Source organism: Galeopterus variegatus, unplaced genomic scaffold, assembly GCF_000696425.1.
Source record: "Galeopterus variegatus unplaced genomic scaffold, G_variegatus-3.0.2 Scaffold11665, whole genome shotgun sequence".
Classification (NCBI taxonomy): Eukaryota; Metazoa; Chordata; class Mammalia; order Dermoptera; family Cynocephalidae; genus Galeopterus; species Galeopterus variegatus.
The window spans coordinates 26,738-39,167 of NW_007737776.1; the positions used below are offsets into that span (position 1 = coordinate 26,738).

Consider the following 12,430-nt stretch of genomic DNA (forward strand, 5'->3'; position numbering starts at 1 on the left):
GGTGATGGGACACAATAACTAACTACATTGTATATTGACAAAATTAAAAAAAATTAAAAAATAAAATAAAATAAATATAAAAAAAGAAATTAAAAAAAAATGTATGGGTTTTCGACTTTCCCTTGAGTGGGTTGTAGGTACCCTTGGGAAAGAAGCAAAGAGATAACTTCTATATACACTTGCCGTGGTCCTTTCTGTTAGAAGACTGGCCTGTCCTTCAGATGATGGGTCCTAGGTCTGAGAACTGTCTCAGATCTGGAAACTTGGCAAGTGGGGGAGTGGCAGAGGGTTTGGGCAGTGCCCACACATCTTTTCAGGCTCCAGGGGGGGTCTTACTAATTACCCCTCTTGTTGGTTCTCAGATGCAAACTAATTAGAGGCCTGACCCTTGGACAGCATTTGGGAGAGTGTGCTGTCAAACCCCTTCCTGGAAGAAACTGGAACCTGGATATTATTGCCTTTGGTCTGTGCTGAGCCGGGGGCAGGGGGAGTGGGGCGGGATTGCAGCAAAGAGTGCTTCCTTACATGTTTAAAGCCACCTGTTTGTTTACTTTGGTCCTATGGGACTCCTGCATAGTGAGCCCTGTTCACTCCCAGAGCCAGGTCATTTAGAAGCCAGTCCCTCTGGTGGGAGCTATAAAATTTGGGCTTCTCAATGTATGGGCCAACTCCTCCCAGGAAGAGGCTGGAGACTCGGTTTTATCTCTGAAGGGAGTGAAGGGGGTTGGGGGGGTGAATGGAGTGAAGGGGGCAGGCCCACATACTCTTCCAGGTTCTTTGACGTCTTACTAACTTCCTGTCCTGTGGTTCCCAGGAAAATGTACTCCATTTTTTCCAGTTCTACATGTGCCTCTTCTTCAGGCTTTAAGTTGCTGCAGCTCCAAGTCTAACTTTGACATCTCACTCTGGGGTCCTGAAACTCTAACTGTGCATTGGAATTACCTCATGTGAAAGTGGTCAGAATCAAAATGAAGTCATGCATGTCAAACTCTAACAATACATAAATAAAGCTGGGAAGCTGGGAAGGGAGGGCCCTGGCATACATTCCTATGATAAGCACTATTACAAAGACTCTCTTACCCATATATGCCTGTAACAAAACTTTTGCCAAGAGCTTTTCAAACTGCAGCTTGCTACATGAGTCACAGACAGCTAGGTGGATGTACGAGAACACTTGTCTGACACTGTCTCCACTAGTGAACCATCGACTCCCACGTAAAGCTCCTGTAACCAATAGTCTCTGTTTCAAAACAAATTACATTACAGGTACTTTTCTCTTTTGCCTTTAAAAATCCTTGTCTTCCTTTACCTACTTGACTATGCACATAGTTTACTACGGCATGCATATTACCATGGCAATGTTCTATTCCCAATTAAACCCATTATTCTTTTAGAGAGCCTCTCACTATTTGCTATTTAGGTTGACACTCAGAAACAATAAAGAATTTAGAGGAGGTCTAGGATCCTTCCCAGACTTTCTGGGTCAGCCTTAGTGCTGTGCCTCCTGCCTAAGATTCCACTGCTTCCTCTTCCAGTTCATAGAAAGCCCATTTCCTCCTGCAGAGGTGTTTGTTGCTTTCTTGTCTACTAAGCAGTTTAAAGGCATGCTTGTTTGTAGAATGCTCACTCTTGCTCGCTCATGGGTTTGTGAATTGGCATTCCGTAGCAGGAGTGAGATTTTAAAATATTAGAAAACAGTAGTTCAGAACACCGTCTAATCAGAGTTCTCATTGGGCTTATCCCTAGAGCGGAGGCCAGAAGCCCCTCTGTGGTTCTCGGCTTTCGCTTTTTCTTGCTGGTTCCCAGGGACGTGGCACTGAGGAGTGCACTAAGGGAGCTCTGGGCAGTGGCTCTTTACAGGCAGACCTTCAATATCTTAACAACCAGGACAGCTGAACTGGTACCACAAGCTGAACATCCTGCTGGCCTGGGCTGCCTCAACCCCCAGCCCTAGAAGGTCATGGTGAAGATGACAAAACATGACAGTTGTCTTTCAACCTTTGTCTATTCGTAAAAGAAAAGCAAGTCATCATATAACAGGCAGAGAATAAAGAAAAGTGTTAAGAAGAAAATTTAAAGTTTCCATAATCCCATCAACCATAAATAAATACTATTACCATTTCTGGTAATCATATCAATAGTTTTCTATACACTTTTAAAAAATAATTGAGGCTGTACAGTATAGTCTATTTTGTATACAAATATGTGTTTTCATTAACATAAGTGCTATCATAAATTCCAATGTTGATTCCTAAAAGGCTAAGCCCATTCCTGACACATACTGGCTTTTTAAAAAGAGGAAATCTATCAATATATTCAAATCCAGAAAATGGGATGAGTACACAGTTTGGGTGTCCTGGGGATTCTCCTGTTTGTCCACTGACCATTTTTGGTTACGACTGACCGCACTGATGGATTTTACCTTGACTTCCAATGCTAAGATTCTGTACTTCTTATGCTTTGTTATGTCTGCATTGGACATGTGACTAAATCTTTTTTCCACAAGCAATGCTCTGGAAATTGTGGGCATAGTATGACCCACAGATGGGGAAGTATGGCATATGAACTACTCCATGTCAAACTTCACATGACACTGCTCTAGGGAAGAAGGCGGAATATCTGCAAACATAGCTGATGCCGACAAGGAAGTAATGACAGGAGACAATGAACAGATATAGTGAGAGGCAACACATTTAGTGTAAAATAGTTAGCAAGCATTTGAACCAAGGTGAGGCACACAAAGAAAGACATACAGGATGTGCTTCAGGAAATGCCAATGACATAAATCTTAATGCAATGTTTTCCATCCAACTTGGAAAACATAATTGCCTAATTTGTAACAATTGCCTACTTATTAAAATGAACAATAACAAGGAAAGAGCTCCCTCGGCAGGGTAACAAAGGGGATATGGGGCGATGAGATTTCCAGATTCAAGAAATACATTTTTTTGGAAGCACATCCAGAACCTCCACCCTCTGACATCACGGTCAACTCCTGCTGTGCCTCCATCTTCTGTGGTTCCAGCTGCTGCAGCCCCTGCTGCCACATCTCCAGCTGCTGCAGCCCCTCCTGCTGTGGATCCAGCTGCTGCTGTCCCTCCTGCTGCAGCTCCTGCTACCCTCACACCTGTGGCTGCCTGCGTCCAGTCTGTGGCCAAGTCTCCTGCCACACCAATTGCTACCGCCCAACCTCTGTCATCTCTACCTGTCCCCGCCCCATGTGCTGCGCCTCCCCTGGCTGCTGATCTCTGCCTGTAATCTTTGTCACATTGTAGATGTCTTCCCCAATCTCATAAAATGCATTGTATCCAGCCAACAACTGGAGAAATGGACTCTTGCCTGCCCAACCCCTCTTCTGATATGGCATTTAGCGTTGGCATTCGGTTTTTCTAGGAAATGACAGATGCGAAAACATTTGTTAAAAGATTTTAACCCAGGCCCCAATGCATATATTTTTAGATGAGGAATGTCTTTATTCTAAGTGTACACTAATTGTGATGATCTCATATAGCATTGTTCCCATGCATTCTTAATTAACAGCCATTTTGTGATTTGTTCATGATTTGAGTGTGTGTGTGTGTGTGTGTGTGTGTGTGTGTGTGTGTGTGTGTGTGTGTCTTTACCTGTCACTTCACACCAAGGGCCATCTTTCTTCAAGTGCAGGAGAGCATGTTTAAGATCATGGGCTGTTGATTTATGTTAGAATATTAGAAACCTCTGTTAGAACCAAGACACCACTAGGTATTTGTTGTGTAACATGGGGAAAGTTATTTAACCTCTTCAGACCTCAGTTTTCTTTCTTCGTGAATAGGGATAATGCATTATGTTCTTCAACACTTTAAAGACATGATCCATGTAATATACTTACCACTGGGCCTGGCACATAGTACAGCATAGGCTCTCAATAAATATAGTTTTTATTGTTATTGAAACACGACCCTGGGCTAGAATAATATCTTAGCATAGTGTTCTCTTTGACAGAACAGCTAGAAAAGTTGTGTAGTTGTTTCACTGTTTTCTATTACTCAAAATTAAGTTTTGGTGTATGCCTCAAATGTCACTTTAAAACTTCAGTGAATCGATCATCCTGAAGTCATCTAGACGTCACCTATCTATAGTTTACTTCCAGTGACGTCCCACCATTGGTTGTGTAAAGCTTGAGTGTTCTACCAAACTCAAGTACTTTTTCTTTCCTTCCTCCTTCTTCCCACCCCCTCCCTCTCTTCCTTCTCTCCTTCCTTTCTTCCTTTCTTCCTCTCTAAACATAAAACTCTTGTTCAAATTACAAAGTACACCTTCTAAGTAAAGACTTCTGGAAATTTATGAAGTCCAGGACAATTTTCCCATAAAAACTTTAAATCTTTTCATTAGTAGATGATCAAAATTTTAATATTGCCAGGCTGAAACTCCTTTATAATTTTAGCCTCTCATGTTATTGAGATTTCTCTATTTTCTTGATGGTTTTACTTTCCCATTTTAGGCTTTCATCACTTTACTTGGTTTTACTTAATAGAACATGAACAAGACATTTCTTTGAGGCTCAGTTTTCTAGTCACCAAAACTCAAGTAAGTATGATTTTCCTTAGCTGTGAAAATGTGTCACAATATGTGCAATAATATCATGTTCATACAAATATAAGGGTTTATAAGTTTTGCTTCATATTCCATAGTATATTAAAAACATTTTAAATTCAAGAGTTTTACATATTAGCAATGTTATATTTTCAAATAACAAGTGCAACTAAGAGTTGACTATTTCCATTTTTTTTTTAAGTTTTAAGGTGTCCAGAGACAAAATTGACATAAGTTGACATAAAGTCACATAAAATCATAAAGTGATATAAGCTAGGTGTTACTTCCCTGGTACTATATCATAAAAAAGTCTTGCAGACATTTTCAGCTTCACCCTTTTTCACTTACTCTGAATTGTTCTACAGAGTACAGACTTGTCTATTTATACATCAGAATTAATGAATCTTTTATCCTCCCATATGTTCTCCTTTGACAACTGCTAATTACATGATGCAGACTCTTGTTTTAACATGATGCTTTATTAGCTAGAGCTAAATCAAAGAGTGTAGGTTTTATATGTTTTTTTTTAAGTATTAAAGTATGTGAAGCTTGTAATTGCTTGTTTTTACAAGAACTGGGCATGGTGAATCTGTGTAGTAAAAGGACTATTTGCAAAGGTGTAGACAGAGTGTAGGAATAGCAATGAGAGGAAGCTCAGTAGCCAGGGCTCACAAGAACAAGGAGCAAGTGCCCCAAGTCTGAAGACTTGTGCGATGATTTGGGTGAAATGGCCAGAGAGTGGCATGCAAAACTTGTTAGTATTAGTACATACAGGATCTCAAGTACAGCAATTGCCATCAGGGAGAGTTATGGTGCTCTGAACGGTCCAGAAGTAATACTGGAGATACTGCGGTAGAGAAAACCAAGAGAGAAATCAAGTTATAAGTGAGAAAGCGTAACTGGAGTGGCTATTCTGTGGTCACATCAGCTTTACCTAAATGCATAGTGGGAATGGATTATAAGTGAATGAAGCATCAATTAAGTCTGCCCCTCACTCAGTTTTATTTGGCTGTGCTAAATATGTATCTCTGGAATTGCTCAAGCCCCTCTGGGTAGTAAATTACTAAGCAATATAGAATTCCAGAAGGGAAACAAGAGATGACTGTTCTGATTAAGGAAATTGATAAAGCAAGTGTTTTAATTCCCATGAACTCCTTTTTAATAGTCCTGTCTGGACAGTATGTAAGGAGGACAGTTTGTGAAGGTTAATAGTGGATTCTTGGTGGTTGAACAGGGTGGTTCCTCCAATTGCTTTAGCTGTACCCAACATGTAAAACCACATTAGAGGAAACACAATAAGCCTGGCAAGACAGATATGCCATTACAGACTCAGCCTTTCAATGCCAGCTTCAGAGTCCAGACAAATGCAATTTACATTCTCATGGCAAGGAGCCAAGTATACATTCATTATTCTGCCACACAGACATTTGAGTTTCCTAGCACATTGCCATAATATAGTGAGACAGACTTGAACTTGATAACCACTAAGAGCAAGTTAAAACACACCATACATTGTTGATTGTGGTACTAGTGCATGAAAAATCATTAGTGACTTGAAAACCAAGTCCAGAAATAGACCCAAACACATAAAGGAATTTAATATATGAAAAGGTGACATGTTAAATCAGTAGAGGAAAGATGTACTGTTTAAAAAATGATGTTGGAATACGGTCATATCTTATTTTCAAACATTTAAACTTCATATCTTATATCTATATAAATTCCTAATGGATCAAATATTTAAAATCTAAAACATGAAATCTTGAAGTTCAAAATTACGGGATAATATTTATGTAAAATTGTAACTGAAAAGAACTTTCAAAATATGACACAAACCTCAGAAGCCATAAAAGAAAAAAATTAATAAATTTGACTGCATCAAGTGCAACATGAGAGAAAAGAAAAATTTCTTTTCACATATAATTTTGCAAAGTGGCACTGTATGTATTGATTAAAAACATGGCCCCCGTGCTCGGCTGGCTGGGATCAAGTCATGGCTCTTCCGCTTACTAATGTTATACCTCCTGGTGCCTCAGTTTCCTCATCTGTAAAGGAGGAATTATAATGAAATTTATTTCACTGGGTTATTGGGACTAGTAAATTAGTTAATATGTGTAAAGGGCTAGAACAATTGCAAAACATGCCAGTTACATTGTTATTCCAACATACAGCAAAGTGCTTGGCTTACAAACTCAGAGGTGAGGAAGAAAAGACAAAAGAACACTAATTTAATAAATATTGTCTTTACATTTTGCTTAGGATTCTGGGGAGAACAGATGTAGCCAGTTCATAATTGTGCCAAATATCCCATTGTGGTCTTTTGATATAAATATTTTTTCCTTATCGCTAAATGTCTTCTTGCTTTTTAGATTCTTCTTTTTCAGGCACAACTTTCCCTTTCTGATTTATTTATCCTTTAAAATTTTAAGTTATTGGCTTTTAGGAAGTAGGGGGCATAAATTAGACACATAGAAAGTTATAAAATATATGAACAGTTAAATGGCAATATTTTTTATTCCTTTTACAAAGAGCCTTCCTCATACTTCTATTTTCAATATGTTCCAAGTCTTTGCTAATTTTTCTTCGAAAGAAAGAATTTTAAATATATTATTTCATAATAAAGACAACTTATCTTTATTATGCTCATTGCCATCACCAGATGCTGAGAGTTTATCTCTTACTGTGCCCTGCTTCAGTCTTTTAAACAACACCTCTCCCTAGAAGTTCAAGAGTGTTTGGGCATTTTTAAAGGCAGATCAAAAATGAAAATAAATTTTATACCATATGTATTACCTTACATTCCTGCCTGAAAACTTTTCATAGTTCTCGACCATTTCTTCTTGGATTCAAGGCTATCCGCCATCTCTCTTGCTTCCTATCAACCTCAACTTATCTCTTCTTATTTCTCAAACAGACCTTCCAGCATGCCACTCTCATCATCACAAGCCAGCATCGTGCCCAGTCTCAAATACGTGCTCCTTCTTCTGAATCTTTCTCTCCATCTGTTTGACTAATATGTATTTACAAAGGTCAGTGTGTGTCCCTTGAGGACCCTAACAAAATTTTCACTTATTGAATATATACCTCCTTTCAAAAACCTCATTCAGTTTCAGGGCCTCGTATACAAAGACAAATAAAGCAGAGTCCGTGCCCTAACAGAGTTTGTATTCCAGAGGCAGCCGATAGACAAACCCGTTTGTGATAATGAGATGATAGAGCCCATGCACATGAAAGGCACAAGAGAAGTGCAACGGAGAAAGGGCTTCACCTTGTGTGGGGCCCAGGAGGATACTGAAGGAAAATGGCACTTAAACTCACCAGTAAATAACCAGGAGAACGCTGAGTTCACCAGAGATCCCCCCTCTCCCCAGGCAGAGAGAATGGTGTGAAGGTAAACCTTGTGTGGGGCCCAGGAGGATACTGAAGGAAAATGGCACTTAAACTCACCAGTAAATAACCAGCAGAACGCTGAGTTCACCAGAGATCCCCCCTCTCCCCAGGCAGAGAGAATGGTGTGAAGGTAATTTGTTCCCCCTTAATTTTTTCCCTGAATATCTGTGGCACTGAAGAAGACCTCTTATTTAGGACCATATGAGGCTTTGATTTTAAAGCGCTTTATGGAGGTTTAAGTACAAGAAACAAAATAATGTCTTTTATATTCCCCTTAATGCTTCTACAAATAATCTTAGATATAAGTGACAGTACAAAAACTGCTACACTTTTTAGCTTATAACATATGGAAAAGATTTTAATTAAACATCAATAAAGCATAACTATGACATATTTTGATATTTCAAGAGGCAGATAAAAACTATCTTCCAAATTACTTTACTTCAGCATGTAGGACATTTCTGAAGATAGACACGAATCCATCACAGATGATTCTTCAATCCTTAAAAAAAAAAAAACTGAGGGCTGGCCCAGTGGCGCACTGCTACAGTGCGCCGCTTGGGAGCGTGGCAGCACTCCCGCCGAGGGTTCAGATCCCATGTGGAGACCGGTTCCTGCTCACTGGCTGAGCGCGGTGCGGGCGCAACACCGAGGGTTGCGATCCCGTTGCCGGTCAGTAAAAAAGACAAAAAGGAAAAAAAAAAACTGACTCACTGCTAACTGTTTCAAGGTGCTTCAGGTTGATAAGAGTTAACACATCTTGGAATGTCCTAGGAATTTCCTTAATTCAGTGACCACTGAGAATACACACAATGAATTGTAAGCTTCGTCATTTTTCACACTCAAGGAGAGAAGTTTACTTCCTTTTATCTTACCAGCATTCCATCTGATTGAAACATGCATTTTTCCACCAGAGATTCCAGCCCCAGATGAAGCTCACCCCAAATCACATCAAGGTGAGAAACAGACAAAAGACAGTGACCCTCCCATGTCACATGATACCCAGGGATGGGGGTCATGTGACACTGTAACCAAAGGAAGAAACACAAGAGGTGATTCATGTGGAAACACCAGGGAACTTGAGAAAAGGGAAATAGTTATTTTACATATATTGAAAGTTCTTGCTAGAAAAACACAGTGATGTAATTCATTAATTGTATTTGTGTCATATAAACAAAAGCAAGGAAATAGTCTTTTCATAATTATAGAAGGAAATAGTCATTTCAGAATTACCTCAGCTGGATATAAAAGGGGACATAGAGCAAGGAGACTCCCAAACTCAGGACACTCACTCTCCTAGAAACCCATCCAGAACCTCCACCCTCTGACAATATGGTCAACTCCTGCTGCGGCTCCAGCTGCTGTGGTTCCAGCTGCTGCAGCCCCTGCTGCTGCCGCCCCAGTTGCTGTATCTCCAGCTGCTGCCGCCCCTCCTGTGGTGGATCCAGCTGCTGCAGCCCCTGCTGCTGCCGCCCCAGCTGCTGTATCTCCAGCTGCTGCCGCCCCTCCTGCTGCAGCCCCTGCTGCTGCCGCCCCAGCTGCTGTATCTCCAGCTGCTGCCGCCCCTCCTGTGGTGGTTCCAGCTGCTGTGGTTCCAGCTGCTGCCGCCCCTCCTGCCCTTGCACCAGCTGCTGCCTGCGTCCAGTCTGTGGCCAAGTTTCCTGCTACACCAATTGCTATCGTCCAACCTGTGTCATCTCCACCTGCCCCCGTCCCATGTGCTGTGCCTCCCCTGACTGCTGAGCCCCTTCCCTGAGCCTACCCTCTCCCCTTTACCTCAGTCATCACAGAAGTGGACCTTGTGCACCTCATAAGTGACTCAGGAGAATTCTACCAAAAGTGTGTCCACATTCTTGCCTCATCAAATTCCAACCTTTGTTGACTTTTTCCCCATGTAGAGCCAAAGTAAGAAATTACCATAAATAAATTGTTACTTATAGCAAGAAATTAATAGAATTTTCCGAATTTTAACATTCTACCTTTTGGCTTCTGGGTACCGAATCCTCCTGTCCCAAACATGGAAATTCTTCCTGCAGGGCCTCTGGGGGCAATGACATGACACCCTCAAATGTGAAAGTCTGATATCTTTATCCTGTATTTCCTTTAACAGTGATCTTTTTGTATCTTGTTGTTGCTGCTGCTGAATAAAAGTCCAATTTCCTAGCCTATAAATACAATATCTGTTGCTTTGTAATGAACGTTCTCAGTTCCTGGGAAATTATATCTAAAGCACAATTGAATCAAGCTTTTCAATTCCTGTTCTCTCCTGTTGGATCTGAGATGGTGGGTGAGAATTGATTGAACCTTCAGTTCAAGTCTCATCTTAAAAATCAGTTTTTAATGCTGGTAGGACTGTATGTGGTTTCTTGGGTCATAGGGAATAAGTTTCTAAGGATGAGACATCTACCCCCTGAGCTGTGGGACACTCTAATACTCAAAAGCTGAAAAAGGAACAATAGCAACCACAGGAGACTAGAAAGGAACAGCCAATAAAGCACGATGACAACTAGTGGAATAAAAGTTCCAAAATCCAAACCACGGAGAGAGTGGCTACTTGAAGAATTAAGACAGAATTCCAGCTGTGACTGGAAAGTAACTGGTATCAGATCACACCTCTCAATGAGAATATCTATGATAACAAGATAAAATTAAGAAAACAGTTATTTTAAGCATTGGAAATTGACCTATGTGGGCAATATTAGAGAGACCATGGTCTTAGAAGAAAATTAAATATATTCAAATGAAAGATAAAATCACCTCAAGCCTCTACAGTTTTTCATATATAATGGCTGCTATTCAATCAAATAATTACCAGGCATGCCAGAAAAAGGGACCCAATTAGTAAAATCAAGGAGAAGAAAAGACAATAGAAACAGAGCCAAAGATAACTCACATATAGGCATTAACATTAACTTTAAAATAAATTCTATTAATATCTTTGAAATAATGGATGAAAAATGTAAATTTTATTTAAGAAGTATAAAGTATTTTTTAAAATCCCAGTGAAAATCCTACAACTGAAAAACTTAAGAATAGAAGTTAAGAATTTGATAAATGAATTTAACAGCAGATTAGACAGAGTAGAAGAGAGGAAGAGCAAATTTGAAGTAGAAAATATCCACATTGAAGTGCAGAGAGAAGAAAAGTTTAAAAAGATAGAAAATAGCATAAGACACAAGGAATATGATGAAAAGATCTAACATGCATGTAAATTTGAGTGCCAGGAAAAGAGAAGAGAGAATGAGGCAGAAGTTATAAATGAAGAGATAGTGAAGGGCAATTTGACAAAACCGATGAAAGATACCAGAACATCTTTGAAACCCAAGCACAGTTAATAAAAATAAAAACATCTAGACACATAGTGGACAATTGTTGAAAACCAAAGATAAAAACAAAATTATAATAGCCGCAAGAAAGTGATGCAGCCATTACGGGAAACAGCATCAAAGTTTCTCAAAAAAATAAAAATAGAACTACCATGTATAATCCATCAATTCCATTTCTGAAGAAAACAAAATCAGTATCTTGAAAAGATATTTGCATTCCAATGTTTATTGCAGCATTATTCCCAATAACCAAGATATGGAATCAACCTAAATATCCATTGACAGAAGAATGGATAAAGAAATTGTGGTGTGTATATAAAATGGAATATTAATCAGTCTTTAAAAGGAAGGAAATCCTGCCATTTGTGACAACATGGGTGAACCTGGAAGACATTACGCCAACTGAAATAAGCCAGACACAGAAAGAAAAATGCTGCACCATCTCACTTATATGCAGAACTTTTAAAAAGTGGAACTCATAGAAGCAGAGAGTAGAATGGTGGTTACCAGAGGTGGACCAGCTAGGAGAAATGGGGAGATTTTGGTCAAAGGTTACAAAGTTGCAGTTACATAGGATGAATACGTTCTAGAGATCTAATATACAGCATGGTGACTATACTTAATTATATTGTATTGTACAGCCGAGACTTGCTGGGTGAGAAGATCTTAAGTGTTCTCACCACACACACACACAAAGGTGATACACATGTTGATTAGCTTGACTGCAGTAATCACGTCACAATGTATATCAAAACATAAGACTTGCTGGGTGAGAAGATCTTAAGTGTTCTCACCACACACACACACACAAAGGTGAGGTGATACACATGTTGATTAGCTTGACTGCAGTAATCACGTCACAATGTATATCAAAACATCATGTTCTACATCTTAAATATATACAATTTTTATTTTAAAATAATTAAATAAGTAAAAGCAGCACAAGATAAAACAACACATACTTTTCTAAAAAGAACAATAGGCCTGAAATCTATCTGAAATGACAGAAGCAAGAAGACAATGAAAAGACATCTTTAAATGCTGAAAGAAAAGCAATCTAGAATTATATATCCAGAGGTTCGCCCCGGTGGCGCACTGCTACAGTGCACCGCTTGGGAGTGTGGCGGCGCTCCCGCCGAGGG

The 12,430-nt window shown here is 39.6% G+C and overlaps 1 protein-coding gene across 1 annotated transcript in view; it reads left to right on the plus strand.

The window, feature by feature from the left end:
• Positions 1-3,245, plus strand: part of LOC103610723 (keratin-associated protein 4-12-like) — an 8,839-nt gene extending 5,594 nt beyond the window's left edge. Inside the window, exon 2 of the mRNA XM_008594830.1 lies at positions 2,956-3,245. Coding sequence (XP_008593052.1) covers positions 2,956-3,245 — 290 coding nt within the window. The remainder of the gene's footprint in view (positions 1-2,955) is intronic.
• The last annotated feature ends 9,185 nt before the right edge of the window (positions 3,246-12,430 follow it).